The 16,857-nt window shown below is 49.1% G+C and overlaps 1 protein-coding gene across 1 annotated transcript in view; it reads right to left on the bottom strand.

Moving 5' to 3' along the window:
• Positions 1-1,742: 1,742 nt before the first annotated feature.
• Positions 1,743-16,857, bottom strand: part of Mfsd4a (major facilitator superfamily domain containing 4A) — a 30,099-nt gene continuing 14,984 nt past the window's right edge. The window contains exons 5-10 of the mRNA XM_027934827.2: positions 16,658-16,773; positions 15,304-15,477; positions 10,743-10,890; positions 6,422-6,492; positions 5,074-5,194; positions 1,743-3,815 (exon numbers count right to left, since the gene is read on the bottom strand). Coding sequence (XP_027790628.1) covers positions 3,760-3,815; positions 5,074-5,194; positions 6,422-6,492; positions 10,743-10,890; positions 15,304-15,477; positions 16,658-16,773 — 686 coding nt within the window. The 3' untranslated portion in view covers positions 1,743-3,759. The remainder of the gene's footprint in view (positions 3,816-5,073; positions 5,195-6,421; positions 6,493-10,742; positions 10,891-15,303; positions 15,478-16,657; positions 16,774-16,857) is intronic.

Genomic DNA, 16,857 nt, shown 5'->3' on the forward strand with positions numbered 1-16,857 from the left:
CACATTTTCTCTTGAACTTCCTCTTACCTCTGGCTTCTCTCATTTGCTGTGCTGGATCGAATCTTGTTAAACCTTGAGGTGTTGAAGAACCCTGATCTTTAGATCTTTGAATCTCTACATTCACTCCCTAGCTGGTCTCATTCAGTCCCATGGATTTGAACCCTCTATATGTATGTGATCACAAAATTTACATCTTCAGCCTTGACTTGTAGGCTCTAGACATATTTATCTAGCTATCTTCTTGACACCCAAGTTAGTATTGTGAGACGAGCATGTGTAAAACAAGACTTCTAAGTGGTCCCAATGCTTTCTAGTATTAAGTGGCCTTTTTTTTTTTTTTTAACCTTTATTTATTTGTTGTTGTTTATTTGTTTTTATGTGGTGCTAAGAACACAGGGCCTCATGTGTCCTAGGCAAGCGCTCTGCCACTGAGCCACAACCCTAGCCCTTAAGTGACCTTCTCATATACTCAGTTCCTCAAGTCAAATGCCCAGGCATCATCTTCAATTCCCATCTTTGCCTCACACCCTGTACTCAATCCATCAGCAAATTTTGTCAGTTTGGCCTTCCAAATACAGCTTTGATCCAATCACTTCCACCAATTCCACTGCTACTGACATGTTCCAGTATTACATCAAGCTGGTCTTTAACATTCCGTGCTTGCCCCATAGTCTCATCTCCGCATAACATCCAGAATGGTACTTTAAAACCTCTAAGTCAAACCGTGTCATTACACTGCTTGCAACTCTCCTAATAGTCTCACATCACATACAAAAATTTCCACATTCTTTGCCTGGCTTGTTGGTCTGGCCCCCAGCCAGCACTCGGCCTACTTCCTGCCACTGTCTTCCTTCCTCACTTAAGCCATACTAGTCCATTTGCTGTTCCTCAGATTTTATAAAGCACATTCCAGTCTAAGACCATTGGACTCTCCATGTCCCCTGTCTAAAAAGATCTTTGCCAGGTACTTGGATGGCTTTTCTTCTTAGGTCCTGCACAAATGGCACCTCCTTAGTAAAGTCTTCGGAGCATCTGTGTGCATTCCCTCTTCCCACCCACCCCCTTCCCTGCTTTCTATTTCTCTGTGGTACTCCACTACCTCTCACCTTTCTGTGTGTTATCTGAAACAGTGATGTCTGTGCCTGTTTCTTCAATTGCAGTGTAGTCCCTGTGAGGCAGAGACTTCTCACTGCTGAAACTGCACCTGGATCAGACTCTTTCGAATGAATAAATGCATTCTCTATATCAGGCCTCTGTGTCTACATCACCGTATCTTCCTTTGGTGACTCAAGTGTGCTGATGAGTTAGATTCCCATATCCATGTAATAAGGAATCTGGGAACAGGGTGACTTCATGGTACTCTGAAATGTCAAAACTTGAAGATCAGGAAGGAAGCCCTGCTTACTTTGTAACTCACTTTGTGGTGTGAAAGCCTATTGCCTTCTTCTTCTTCAATGACATGTCAGAGGGAATAGGGGCCCTCAGCCCTTAGTTTCCTTCTGAAATATCAGCCATGAGAGCGGGGAGTGTAGTCAGTGACAGAGCTCTTGCCTAGGATGTCTGACATCCTGGGTTCCACCTCCAGAATGTTTACTCCCCCCAAATATATAAATAATATCAGCTGTAGGAACCTATAGATGAGCAAGACCTCTCTCCAGATCATTTGTTTCTGAGCTTATGTAAAAGGGTCAATTGTCCAAAATGGATAACACACTTATTAAGTTTAAAATATTTTATTTTAGGAAAGTTACTTATATTTGTTTTAATCTTATTTTCTTTATTAACAAATTAATCATGATCAACTTAGATATAGTTAATGATTCTGCCTTCTAAATCTCTATAAAAAGGATTTTTTTCCCCCAAAAAACCACAAGAAAATACAATTGCTTTCTCTTTGCCAGGTCAGTCACTACAGTCAGAGTGCACATTTGAATTTGGCTAATCTTAAAAGTATTTACAAACATAGTTAAAACTATACCGCGAGACTGCTAGCTTTCCAAAGAAGTTGGGTCTTTCTGACTTAACAATAAATATGTACCAAACATGAACAATTTCTAAATTGCTTAGGAGGAGGCTTTGAAAATAAAAATTTCTAACGTATATCAAGCAAGTTATGCCAGGCATAGCAGGTGCTTTATACAAATTCCCTTAATTTTTTCAGAATTCCTGTGAGGTAGGGTACTTTTAGAAATTCCACTTTACTGGTTAAAAAAAAGTGAGGTTGGAACAGCCTCTGTGATCCACCCAGGGCCACACAGCTGGAAGGGAGGCCAGCGCTCGGCCCAGATCTCTCTCTAGCCACAATCTCATGGCTGTGCTGTTGGTAGTAGTCAGAGCTGGCTAACTTGTCAACACCTGCAGATCCAGGAAAAACCTTTCAGTGTCAGGCATGTGAACTACAGCCCTTGGGATTTTTATATTTATACATGTACATTTGTATATACATCAAGAAAATACAGGCAAACCAGTTCTTGTAACAGCTATTTTATACTTCTAGAAGCCACAGTACTCTTAGCCCCTGTCTGAGTTGAAGAGTTCATATTCTCACTTTATGTTACTGCCTCTCCCCTTCCTAGGACCCCTAATTCCTTGATAAGACTCTGCTTTCTGCATACTGTGAGGCTAGAATTTTTCGGTAGTCCCAGCTTATTGTTAGAGAAAAGACCTTGACATAGTATAAAAGGTTTTTTCCTCTACAAAAAAAAAAAAAAAAATGTAAAATATTTTTGGAAATTCTTAGTGCTGTTTTTACACCTTTTTACATGCTTGTCATCCCAGTAAAGAAAAACAGAAAAGAAAAACAGGCCATCTCTTTCTCCCAGGGGATTTCTAGACCAATTAGCATTGCTTACTTGCAGTGGTATACTGGTAAATATTTAACTACTGGCTCCCCAGGGTCGGGGGAAAGCTCTAATTTGTAACTTTTGCCAGATGCTAGTGGTATACATACTCCCACCATAATTGATCACAAGCTGCCAACATGGTGGAGTTGGGAAGAGATGCCCAGCAGCACTTTATCACCTGGTAACCTCTCCACCCCTATAATACAGACCAGAATGATCTCAAGAGCCTCCATAGAATAAAATTAGGAAGTGGTAAGTTTTGATTATTTATTACCTGATCAGCTTTTCTAAGCTGGTGTGAGCAAGCCCAGCATACCACTGGATTAGTGTCCCAAAGAGAACACAATTCAACTTCTCCTTCTGATGTCTTAGAATACACATGAACCATTGTTCTCTGCGGCAGGAATGGGAGGAACTTGGGACCATGAGTAAGTAAAAAGCACATCAGTCCTTTTTGAACATGCCAGGGAATAACAGGGTTGGTTTTGATTCATTGAAAACATCTACAAAGAGCAATGATCAACACGCTTTACAATGTCAACCTAGTTTTTCAAACTTCATCTAAGAGTGACCTCAGACCCAGGGTATGGTCTATGCACGAAGTGACAAAGTGACATGCACAGCTGTCTTCTGCCTTCCTGTCTCAGTATCCTGGACAGCCCTACCTGAGTCTGAACTGGGGAAGAGAAGGTAACCGGAATCACCAGGAAAATCCAATGATTTGCCAGAGGAGGACCCCAGGCAAATTTAATGGGGACTCAATTTAATTTCTTCTGCCCAACCGAGTCCAAGTGGAAAAGATTAGAGCAAAGGCTTTGAGAAGAGGCCACTCCACTGCGACCCTCGGCTGCCTTCCACAGTCCAGGTGCGTTGGTGCTCAGGAGGCTGGAGCCTCGCCTGCCTCCGGCCCCCGGTTTCACCTCTGGTAGTAATCAGAGTTCTCCATTCCAAGTGGTCGGTCTGGGGTAGAAGCTACAATAAATAAATAAATAAATTAATTAATTAATTATTTAGATAGCATGTCTCAGCTGCTCAGACTCCTTGCAGCAATTATTGATTCTGAGCATTGACCCGAGCTTTTTGTCTCTGCTGTTCCACGGCTCATTTGGGAGCCCAGTAAGAAGTCAGTCCCAGGCAGCTTGCTGAGGCTAATGTCTGGAGCTCCAGGAGTGCGCATTTATTTTTGCCTCCCATGGAGAAGGAACAGGAAAGGTGTTGCTCATTTGATACTCAGATTTTTTTTTTTTTTTTTTCCTGTAGTGCTGGGGATTGAACCCAGGGCCTCATGTGTATTAGGCAAGCATTCCACCACTAAGCCACATCCCCAGCCTGATATTCAGCAAATATTAACTGAATGTTTGTCTTACACTCTGTGCTGAGTGCTGAGCTAGCCAATGATTGGCACTTGCCATCTCAGAAGCAAGTCTGTGGTTAGAGCTGTTCTAGGTGGGGGAGATCCTCCTGTACTTCTGGGCCTTTGCTCTGAGTGTTCACGGGGTGGATATGTTCACCCAGTGACACAGAGGACAGTGCATACCTATTTTCAGTCTTTTTATTATTATTCTACTTTCTATGGAGTGGACCAGGACTGTCTGGGCACCTTCTCTTAAGAACTAGCCATGCGCACAGCCGTAGTTGCTGGGCACTTTGAGAGCTCTGGGCAGGCACAGGTTGAGGGCTCAGGGTTATGAAAATAGCTTGGGACTCCCCCTGCCTGGGGTCTCCAGGAGGGAGACTATTCTTAGGAGGTGTCTCTGCCCCGAAGGATCTGTTCTTTGCCATTTGGCTTAAAGAACTTCTTTTGGACAAGAGATCTGGACCAGAATCAAAATCCTGAACTGCAAAGAGTTGGCCAATGAGGCTGCTGGGCCAAGTTCCAGCCAGGGAGGCGGGCTGTGCCTCTCGGTGCCCTCAACAAGCTGGAAAGAGGTATTTGGCCATGGTGCCACAGCATGGTGAGATGCAGGAAGCCAAGTTCACAGTCCGTGTCCCTCTGCTAATGGAGAAACCATGAGTCAGCCTGTCCCACTCCCACCGGCTTAAAGAGTTCAGCGCAGACAATCGCAGGGAAAGCAGGAAGAGGGGGAAAGGAAGCTGTAGAAAAATAAACATTTCCTTGCATTTTACTTGGAACAGAGCTGCACTTGTGGCGTGCTAAGATCCCAGCCTCTCCCCCTCCCTCCCCCGCGCCGTTTTCCTCCTCTTGTGTAGAAGCGGATCTTTTCCTCACCTGATGAGAGTTCAGGGTGCATCCTGTGGAAAAACAGGAGCAAGACATAGAAGGTAAAAGCCAAGCAGCCAAAGATCACGCCGCAGACCAGGAAACTATAGCTGCCCTGGGCCTGGAATATCTGCCAAAGGGGAAAACACAGAGATTCAGGCATTGAAACGTCAAGTGGAAAGTGCATTGGCGGAAGCGCCGTCTCGGACCCTTGGCAGGCTTCTCTTGTCAGGCTGAGGCCATCGCACCAATGGACAGGAATACTTGGAGGACAGAAATCTTGGTCTTTTCAAAGGTTTGTGTCTGGGGGAGGCAGAAATCCTACCCTATGGCTGGGGTCAGACCTGGTGACCCCCTGTAGTCTTTCAGCTCCGGGTTCTGGAACTTTCTGAAAATCTCCATATCATTGTTGAAACTCCAATCACACAAGGTGTTTCTATCCTCATAGACCTAACTGGAAATTTTCAGAGGATGTACATTTTCTTCTGAAAATTTCAGACATGTCAAAGTAGCATATGGAACTCTCATAGATGTATCTCCCAACTTTAGCACTGATTTCATCTGTGACCTTCCACTTCTTTCCTGCACTGGATTACACTGAAATAAATCCCAGACATGGTGTCATTATAGGGCCAAGGGCATCATGAGATGGGGCTCTTCTCCTCCATGCAGCAGGGCAAAAGGAAAGGAAAGGAGAGTGGAGTGGTAATGAGGGGGACTTTGGAGACCAAAATACCTAGGTTCCATGTCACTGTTGTTAGTTACCAGAAGTGTGACTGACCTCAGGCCAGTTGCTAAATTTATCTAAGTTTCAGTATCCCCTGTTTTAAAAAGGGGAATATCTATATTGTAGTATTCAAGAAAAAGCAGATATTAGCTTTTTATTTTGTTTCGTTTTGTTTTCTTGACGATGTTCTTAATGGAACACAAGCATGTTTGGGGAGAGCCGGGAGAGCCAGTACTTGGTCAGGGCAGGAGGCTGGGCCATGTGCAGCGTGGCCACAGGCAGAGAGAGGTGGTCAAGGGAGCAGGGATGGAAGAACTCTAACTGCAGCTCACACGGTCTCAGGATCTGAGAGCCAAACAGCATTCCCACGGGTCACCCCTGGCCCCACTCCCAGACGTGGCCTGTGTTTGCTTTGGATTAGTCCACACGTCTGTTCATGTCCCCAGATCCCACATTTGCAGGCCCAGCTTTTGAGGTTGGCTGGGAAAAACACGTTAACCCTGGCAGGGTGGGACCCACAGGCTCTGAGGAACTCTGGAGGCAGACAGCTCAGGCCAGAAGGTGCTGGCTGCATCTTCTCACCTGTCTGGACAGGTGTTCCCCAACCAATCCCCAGAGGACCCCACGTACCAAACCAACCAGCATCTGCAGGACCATCTCGCCAATCCCTGCCCCTGTCACCAGCACTGTGGTCGCACATCCTGACAGAGAGAGATGGGTTAGGGTTAGAGCAAGGTGAGGAGGAATCAGAAGTCAGCTGTGATTATCCAGGATGCTTCTGGGAAACCTCTAGGACATGGAATGGCTAAGAGGACTCCTTTGGATTCCTAAAGCTTTTCGGACTTTACCCTGTAACTTTGCTTCGAGAATGCCTACAGCTTACTGTCCTTGCCTTTCATTGCTCACAGTGTCTTTAGGGGGAATCCCATGATGCTTAGCTGGGCACCTGGGACTTATCCCAATCTGACCACCACCTCCCATTCCAGAGAAGTTTCCTAATAACCTCCAATGCATCAGAGAGTAGACCAGGGTCTTTACTCTCCTGGCACCGTGACAGACCAGCCACATGCTCTGCTGCATAGGGTGGCCCCATGCAGACCTGCAGAGCCCAAGCTTCAGCATCAGACTTGGGTTCCCAGGCTAGCTTGATCACTAGCTATGTGCCTCAGGTAACTTCTCTAAATTCTGAAGGCCTCACTTTCCTTTTATGTAAGATGGCATTGGGATGCCTCCCTCACGGGGCCACTGTGTGGGTATCTCTGCTGTAGAACGCGTGAGGTGCCCTGCAGAGCACTGGCCCACAGCGAATGCTCAGAACCAGGCGGGCTTTCTGCTTCAACCCTTCTGCTCACCTTCGGGCCAAAGTCCTCACAGGCACATGGTCTGTAGGGCCCAGCTCTCACTGCCTGCTCCCACTCCCCTCCAGCCAGGATGAACTCTCTGGGTTCCTTGACCCTGCATACTCTCTCACTGCCAGCCCCGACATGCCCGCATGCCCTCCTCAACATTCCTCCTCCTCCTCCTCTTTGGCAAACTCCTATGCTTTTTTGTTTTTTTGAGATGGTGGTGGAGGTCTTGCTGTGTTGCCCAGGTTGGCCTTGAACTTCTAGATTGAAGGAGAGCTCCTCCAGCCCCAGCTGCCCAAGTGCTAGGCCCACTGGGTGTGCACCACCACGTTCCTGTTTATTTTTGAGTTCTTTGTTTAGATTTTCTTCAGAAGCCTGGATTTGCAGCTTCTCCTCTGGGCCCTGACAGCCCCCTGCACCCTGTTCCTACCTCCCTGGCTGTGGACCTGCCAGCCTTCCCCTCTAGGCTGAAGGCCAGGAAGATGACTGTGCCCTGACTCGGTTCCCTGGCGCACATCAGCACTTACAGCCGCATGTTGGCCAGCCAGGGAAGGCAGCGTTAGCAGCGCATCATCCCCTTCCCAGGGCAGCGTGCTCCTTCCCTCTCTTTCAGTCTCCCTCACCGCCATCCTGTCCCGGCTGCTCTCACACTGCTCACTGCTCCAATGCCGCCCCTCCATGGAGTTCCTTTCTTTCCTTTTCTCTCTCTGCCTTTATAAATCCTGAGCCACTCACACCCCACTAGCTCCATGACTTGTCTAAATTCACACTGCTCACTCCCTTCTCTGAATTCCAAGGGCATCCAACTGTTTCATGCATTCATTCAGCACACTGGGAGGGCCTTCCGAGCATCAGGTACTGTGTTGAACACAGGGCAACAGATGAAAAGTAAGGGCGAGCAGATACCCAGCACCTCAGCCAGCAAAGACGCCCAAGCCTAGGGCTTTACATTTTCTCCAATACACAAAACAATCCTAACAGGTTTGTCTTTGTATCCCTACTTTGCAGATGAGGAAACTGAGGCCAGGGAAAGGAAGGAAATGGGTTGCACGAGGTCATAAGCAGGACTGACAGGTCTGCTGATGACTTCAAAGCCCACACTGTTTGCCCCCCTGTTGCCAGCCTGCAGCATGCTGGAGCACATGGGTATGAAAGCCTTGGGATGGGCCACGCAGCAGGGGCAGGTGTGAATCAGTGGAACACAAAGGAGGGGACACACTTTTCTAGGGAAATCAGAGAAGCTTCCCGAACGATGGGAGAAGGCCAAGTAGGCAAAGGGGAAGATGGAACAGAGCACACAGTCCAGGCAGAGGTAGCCACGGGCCAAAGCATGGAGGTCCAGAGCAGCATCATCAAGAAACACCAAGGAGTTGGCTGGAAGGCAGGCTCCGAGCTGCAGCAGGGACAGGGAAGGCCAAGAAGAAAGGGAGGGGGTCCATAGGAGGATCCCAGGTTCCACAGCTGTGTCTTAAAGAGCTCCCTCTGCAGCAGCATGGAGGGCGGCTTACGGGGTCCTCAGACCCAGCTACACCTTAGAACCACCCAGCAGCTGCAGCCCATGACATCACCAGGGGAGGCCTGGTCACTGGTCTTGTTCCAGGAGCCCCAGATGGTTCACCTTGAGACTGAGCCAGCTGGTTAGACAGAGGCAAGACTAAAGACAAGGAAACACACCAGGGCTTCTCAAGGCAGGGAGAGGTGACCAGAAACTGGGAAAACCAGCCACTGCTCAATATCCCAGGCAGGTAAGGGATGATGAGGCCCCAAGTTAAGCAGAGATAGTGAGAAAAGAAGATGGGTGTGGGTGATCATTCTCAGGCCCGATCAGTATGACTTCTTGAGCTAACAAGTGTTGGTCACTTGAAACTCTGGGGGATATACTGTGCGGCATGTGATGACATTCTTTTGTTACTTCATTTGGAACCTGAGCACTCAGGGCCTGGCCCCGGGGAGCTGGTGGAGCCACAGGCTGCTGTTTTATGGCTGTATTGGTACTATGTTGGGATGGATGAGTTGGGGGAAGGGACTGTCTCCCTGGGCATGTCCCCTGCACTTTGTTTCCCCAGTGGCACAGACATGGCGAGGGATGGCCAGATGATGACTGGCAGCTGCTACATCTCAGTCCTCAGTTACAGGGAGGCCAGGACCTCTTCGGTCACGGTTCACTGGAATATAACCAGGAGTGTGCTGCTTGGGGGCATTTCTCAGGTCACGGATAGTAGCCCACTTGGAAGAGCCAGAAGCCCAGAACCTCAAATATGTTTGATTCTTTGATTCATCCTATCATGTGAACTGTTTTTCTTTTAAATGACAAAAATAAAATACTGTAGGTACAGCCTCGTTTGCACTTAAATATATGCTCACACAGATATATAATACATGCTTGGAAGGGAACTGGGAGGAAAAACTGCTGAGAAGTTATTTTGGGCGACTTTCATTTACTGCTTTAAAACATGCTTCTATTGTTTGAGGTTTTCCCAGTGAGTATTTACTACTTTCATAATAACAAGTTCCATTTGGAAAACAAAATATGTGCAAGTTTATCATAGAAAATATTTTATTCTTTCTTAACAACCAGTGATGACATTGTAAGCTAAAAGTATTTGAGTTTTCCTTGGATTTCAAAAATCCAGACTCTCCCTGTCTCTCATGACTGTGGGAAATCAAGGTGGGTACAGTGCTAATTTCTCCCATCTTAATGCTGGTTTTCCAGCCTCCAGCCAGGGCATCTAGTTACTTCTAAGGGTGATGTTAAATGTTCAAAATACAACTATTTTTAATTAACTAATTTAAAAAATCAGTACTGTATGTACTTAGAGGGGTTAAGGGAAGAGAAAGGAGGTTAGTTGAGAGAATCAGGTTTCTGACATCAAAGCTGTGTCAACCTCAAGCCAGGTGTGAAGTTTGCTTTCAACAATATCCCACAACAAAGCAAGGAGGCACTGTTACTGATCATTAAATTATGAAATGCCGGGTGCACGCCTGTGATCCCAGTGACCCAGAAGGCTGAGGAGGAGGATGACAAGTTCAAGGCCAGCCTCAGCAACTTACTTGGCAAGTCCCTAAGCAACTTTGGGAGACCCCATCTCAAAATAAAAAGTAAAAAGGACTGGTCAGTGGTTAAGCACCCCTGGGTTCAATCCCTGGTTTAAAAGAAGAAGGAGCAGAGAAGGGCAAGGAGGAGGAGGAGGGGTAGAGGAGGGAGGAAGGAAGGAAGGCCTCTCCTGGTCTGGGGTGTAGCTCCAGGGTACTGTGCTTGCAGGCTATGCACGAGCTGGAATTCAATCCCCAGCACTGCTAAACCCGTAGTAAAATGCCTTCCCCGGGTTCTAAGTTTTCCATGAAACATTGTTTCCCTTTCAGTTTGGAACTTCCAGCGCACACGATCCATACAACGTCAGCTGTAGGTCCACAGACATTACCATACTGGAAAGAAGCTGCACTGCTTCTCTGCGGCCTGAAGGCATAGGGATTCAGGTCTAAGGTTGAGCCCAGCACCTTCCAGCACGAACCCATCTCCACCCATCAGGAGGAGCCTCAGCGTGGGAGAGGAAGGGGCGTCCGGCCCAAGAGTGGGTGCGTCTTTGCTCCCAGCCGGCACTCACCTTTGTACTGGAGGATGTCCTCGGTGTAGGCCAGCATGCTCGGGAAGGTGCTGCTGAGGAACAGGCCCAGACTCGCTGTCCCCACGAACAGGAAGATGACATTGGAGGAGAAAATAAGCAGCACGAGGAAAGTCACCACCACGCCTATCTGTTGCAGCAGAGGTGGAGGTGATCAGAGATTGGGCAAAGCCGGGCATCCATAGAGAAGTGAAAAAATTGAGAGTCCAGAGTCCCCAGACTGAGCTGCCTCCCGGGCCCCTTGTGCAGCGCCGTGTGATCAATGCGCCACTCAGTGGACGATTTGGGAACTGCAACATTCCTAGTCTGGGATCCAGGAAGGAAAGCCCTAAGAGGACCTAAGAGGGCACAGGGAAGCGGGCCTACCTGGACATCTAGGCAAATGCCCCACCATGCATGCCGAATAAACAGTGCTGGGGGTCAAACCCAGGGCCTTTTGCATGCTAACTAAGTGCTTTGCCAATTAACTACACTCCCAGCCCTATGTGTGGGATTTTCTTAATTTCCCAGGAAATAAAGATCTTCTATAGAAGCTGGCAGCTTTGAGAAAAAAAATGTCCTGGGGTGTGGTCTGGAGTGTAACTCAGTGGTAGAGCACTGGCCTAGCATGTGCAAGGCCCTGGCTTCTATCTCCAGCACAGAAACACCAACCAAAATATCCTAGGCAAGGACATCTGTTTCCAGGAAAAACTAAGAATACAGACCCAGAAAGCAGGCAAGAAATCACATCTAGGCTAATGCCCACTCTGTGAAGCTCACAGATGAGGAGCTGGGCAGGCAGAAAGGAAGAGCCCTTTCAAGAGTAATAGTAGACATGGTGTGTGTGGGGGGGTTTACACCAGCCCAAGGAGCAAAGCCACTAACCCCAACCCTGAGCCTGTGGCTCTCCTCCCAGCCCCTCCAGCTCTGCCTCATGACCTCTTAGGTGTTCTGTGAGTTGTGTATCAGACTCAGACTTCCTGCCCTGGAGAGGAATTCAGCACAAAAGCGTTTCCGAAGAGAAACGATGCATTCCCTCACCATGGAGAAGCAACACCAAAGACTTCTTCCATGCAGCGAAAATATGAAAGCAACCCGACAAATCCATGCTTCCAAACACAATGTGTTCTTCGGTGCCATGGCTCCCTTTGTTCTCTTTCCCTCCTCTGCTCAGTCTCTAAATGTCACAGGGGCCTAGGATTCCTCTCTGGTTCTTCTCCATCCACATTCCCCCTTCACACAGCTCCAAGGGTTTGAATATCTCCATGGCAGAGCATCTTACAGTTATGCCCCCAGCTCTGAGCTGCATCCAGAACTTCAGTCTTGCATATAAAACTGCCCTTTGATATGGTCAATCACTGGATGACTAGCAATGTCACCCGACCCGAACTTTTGAATTCCTTTACTCGTTTACTCCTCCCCATGGCAATTAATACCATCCCCTGCTTTTTTCTTGCTGCCCACATGCTATGAGGAGGCTGAGGCTCCAGTGTAGCTCCAGGAGCTGGGGGTGTAGCTTAGTGGTAGATCATGTGCTTTGCATGGGCAAGGACCTGGGTTCCATGTTTAGTGCACGCGCGCGCGTGCGCGTGCGCACACACACACACACACACACACACACAAATTTGGCTTCATCTATAACCCATGGCCTTGGGTGAGAGATGCATAGTGCTAGAGTGTGATGGACGTGGACACTGCTTTACAAGAGGTGACGGCCTAGCACATGGAGATCTGCGAAGCTGCCAAAGCCTTCGAGGAGGACCAAGCCCATCTTTGTTTGCTTGCATCCAACTGTGAGGAGTCTATGAATGTCAAGGTGGAGGACAACCTTTGTGCTGAGCACCACATCAAATATTTGAGGTTGAGGAAAATGAGAAGCTAGGGGAATGGGCGGGCCTCTGTAAACGGACAGGGAGGGGAAGCCTATTAAGGGACCGGTTGTGAAGTGGTTAAGGACTACATGGAGAATCTCAGGGAAAGGTGTCATGGAAGAGTACTTCAAATGCAAGGCATGAGCAAATAAAAAAACTGGGCTCTCAAGAATGGGGAAAAGACAAGCGTCCCTGCTCTAGTGGAGATCTTGAAAGGCCCGTGTGTTAGACTTGGTCCTCAGGGTGGCGCTGTGGGGAGGTGGTGGAACCTTCAGGAGGTGAGGCCTTATGGGAGGTCCTTAGGTCATCTGGGAGTGACCTTGAAGGGGATTGTGGGATCTTGGCCTCTTCCTCTCTCCTTTTGCTTCCTGGCTCATGAGGTGAGCAGTATGCTCCGCCAAGCTCCTGGCCACTGCCATCTGACACGTCTATCAGAGGCGTAAAGCAACGGGTCCACCTGATCATGAACAGGAACCTCCAAAGCATGAGCCAAGATAAACCTTGTCTCTTTATAATTACCTCTGGCACTTCATCACGGTGACAGAAAGCTGAGCAGCACAATCCTCATTGATGCAGTTGTTCAAGCTCTGCCCCTAGATGGCCCCTGATTCCTCCTTCTCTTATCTCCTGCTTCAAGTCAATGGCAAGTCCCGTCAACCCTACCTCAAAAAATGTTCTAGGATCTTTCTCTCTCTCCAGATTCATCCTGACCACGCTCATCTTGCCTGGACTATAGTAACAGATTCTCACAGGTCCCTCCTGTCACTCCTGACCCCTACAGTCTGACCTTCCACAGAGCAACTAGAGGGCACTTTCAAAATGCACTGCAGATCAAATCCATTCCCTGCTTGAAACCTCCCAATGGTTTCCTGCTCCCTTAGAATAAAATCCAAACCTGGTGTACACCACCTTACAGGAAGCAGCCCTGCTCTGCTCCCCAGACCCATCTCTTTCTGCTCCCACGGGGCACCCCTAGTTCCCACAGGACTTCACACAAGCACACGCACGCAGTCGGAAGTGGTCCATGACTCCAGGAGAACACTGAGAACAGGGGACTGTTTACCTTGGGAGGCTGTCTTGGAAGTGGTCACAAGAAATACAATGTCGTGACATCACAGCTGTGAGTGGAAAGGTTTGCTCAAGGCTGGGTAGCCGCAGTTCCCAGACAGGATGGCCGGCAAGGGCCCCTGCGAAACCTGTAGAACCACTCAGAGGCCCAGAGGACTCACCACGCCACCCGCAGTGGCAGCTCTGCGTGGGGACTCAGGGATCTGTGTTTTCTAAGAGAACCTCCATTGAGTCTGAGCTGTTTGGAATCACTCTCTCTAGGACAGTGTCTTCCCAGCCTTGGGGATGCGAACCCCCCCCCCCCAGGGCGTTTGTTAAATTAATAGATCACTAAGCCCCTGGACATTCTGATTGTCTCAGGTGCGGTGGGAAACCCAGGAAACCGTCATTCTCTCAAACCTGATTCCCACCCACTTTCCCCTCCACCCTGGAGGAGGAAGCTGAGGCAGGCCACCATGAGCACTGTCCCCATCCTCCACGTCACCTCGCAGCCCGCTGGGATCTCTCCTCCCCGCTCCTTCCTCCTTTACTGAGCTCAATGCTTCCTTCACCCCCTGTTCTTCACCCCATTTCCCTTCCCCAGACCCTTCCTCAGTATCACGACTCCTCTCCTCGCTGGCTTCCTCCCTTTCTCCTCTGCCTGCGAGCAGGTCCCCACACCCCAGCTCCCTTCAACGCAGACACATGTGCAAAGTGAAATGGGCGCTCACTCCTCTACTTCCCATCTCAGCCTTGGAAGTTTAGCTCCTACCCCGCTCACTCCCATCGACGCGGAACTGAGATCTCTTTCAAGAAGATTATCGATGAGCACAAGGCCAAATCCAAGGGCCTCTCTTGGGGCTCACGATCTTTGTCTCTATAGCCCCAACATATGTCCACGCCTCCTGTGTGCTGGAAATTCAACAGAAGAAGTACCTTCTTACCGTGGATTGGGTTTCCTGGAAAAAGAGTGCGCTCCCAGTCATGGGAGAACACTTGGAAGGCATGTCAGAGGCGATTCACGCCTTGGTGGAAGGCTGGACTAAATGGCCCCATTAGGATCTGTAATCTGGACGCCTCTGTCATCCTTGGTCATGTGGATGCAATGAGGACAAGTCTTAACCCACCACTGGGCTCAGCCCTCCTGCCTCCTAAGCACAGCAGTCCCTTAAAGGTCATCCTCAATGCCAGGCCTGGCCTACGGGACAGGAGAGCTACAAAATGCAAGTTCCCAGGTGCAGCCTGGCGAATGATTACAAAGGCTGGGGGATCTCTGGCCACCACTGACCAGCTGGCACCATAATAAACAGATGTGCCAAGGCCAACACGCCCCTCCCTTGTGCCCTTGGCAGTCAGTAGGGTCTGTTCCACACACCGCCTCCAAAAGCCTATTCTGTGAATGCTTTTAAGGGTGTAAAATCAGAGGCCCACAGAGGAGAAGGGATTTTTCCAAAGTAGCACAGATGAGCGCTCTGCTCAGATCCCATCCTTCCGCCCCAGCATCTCTCACTTTCTCTCCTCCCTCTACTTTTGCATTTGTTGGCAGAGTGCAATCCCGAGCAAATGTTCTGGGGCAGCGGGAGGGCCAGGAGTAGACAAGTTCTTCTGAGTCACTAAGAAGGGAAGGAGGCCACTTAGCCACTTACCACATTGGTGAAAACCATGGTGACTGGCCTCATTCTTGAAGAGATGGGAATGGAGATGAGCCGGCCCAGGGTGATGAAGCCCCAGAAGAGGCTGGGGAGGTAACCTGCCACCTTGTGTCCCACAGACAGCGGCTTCTCCACTGCATAGCTATACACAAAGGCTGAGTATGCCCCCTGTGGAGAGAGCAGGCTCTGTTGAGCACATGCTGTCCAGGCCCTGGCGGACTTGGGAGTGCGGGGGAGGACTGACTGGCCCTGTCCCAGAGGCTCTGCAGGGGAAGGCCCTGGAGCCAAGACCACAGAGCACACTTAGGCCCGAGCTAAGGACAGAACCTGGCTTAGAGCCACATCTGCAGAGACTCAGAGGTTCCCAAGAGATGTCTCTGGATCTCCACGGGGTGTCCCCATGGGACTTAGGCAGACGGGCATTGCTCCTTAGCTAAAAACAAGGTATGCACAAGTTTCTCATTTTATAGATGAGAGTCGCAAAAGTGACTTGTCCAAGGTCACCCTGAGAGTTGGCAGTCAACCAAGTTGTCAGGAGTACTTTCCACCAGGTCATTAAGTGTTTTAGGGCCTTCTCTCTGGAGGGTTCTCCCTATTGCAACCAGTCTATGGGTCAGCCATTCAAGAGTGTCCTAATCTAGTCCTAAAAGATTTTGTGGAAAAAGGAACTAAATAGCATAACAGAGGTCACACTAATGGGATGAACAGCTGGGCCTAAGCCCTCCCTGTGGCTTGTTTACAGCTCTGGCTTGAGAAGGTGGGTTTGCAACACAGCCAAGAAGCCAAGCACCCCAGAGCTCATATGGCATGACCTCTATTAGGGGAACAGGGATCTGCCTCTTTAAAAAGAAAAAAGAAAATGTGGGTCACATAATAAGTGAAAAATCATATAGACCCCTATGTAGAGTTGACAAAAATAAATACAATCAGCCAGGACAGAAGCCCATGGTACCAATGCTGAGTGACCATGGGGACCATGTCTCCAAGGACTTTAAAAGTTTAAATGTTGGGGCCTGGCATAGTGGCACATGCCTGTAATCCCAGTGACTCAGGAGGCTGAGGTAGGAGGATCACAAGTTCAAAGCCAGCCCCAGAAAAAGCAAGGTGCTAAGCAACTCAGTGAGACCCTGTCTCTAAATAAAATACAAAACAGGACTGGGGATGGGGCTCAGTGGTCGAGTGGCCCTGAGTTCAATCCCTGGTACCCAAAACAAAATTTAAATTTTTGGATCAATTGTGCTGCAAGGGAGGTCTCTAGGAATCTTGATGGGCCTCTCTGGTGCCATCCCCAGATGAGGGTGTCAGGGTGGAGGCCTCCCAGGACAGAGCGCCTCAGAGGCAGGCTCACCGTCATCCCATCTGTCATGAACAGGACCAGGGCTGCTGTGACGTGGATGGCAAAGAAAGAATAAGGGGCTCCCCGGCAGTTCTTCCGTTGGCAGCAGCTGAACAGGTCCTCGTGCCCTGGAGGAGGCAGAGGAAGAGCAGGGCTGAGGCTCAGCTTCTGCCCCCCTCCCTTTGCATGCCCAGAGGACGCGGCTGGCAGTC

Source organism: Marmota flaviventris, chromosome 12 (genome assembly GCF_047511675.1).
Source record: "Marmota flaviventris isolate mMarFla1 chromosome 12, mMarFla1.hap1, whole genome shotgun sequence".
Taxonomy (NCBI): Eukaryota; Metazoa; Chordata; class Mammalia; order Rodentia; family Sciuridae; genus Marmota; species Marmota flaviventris.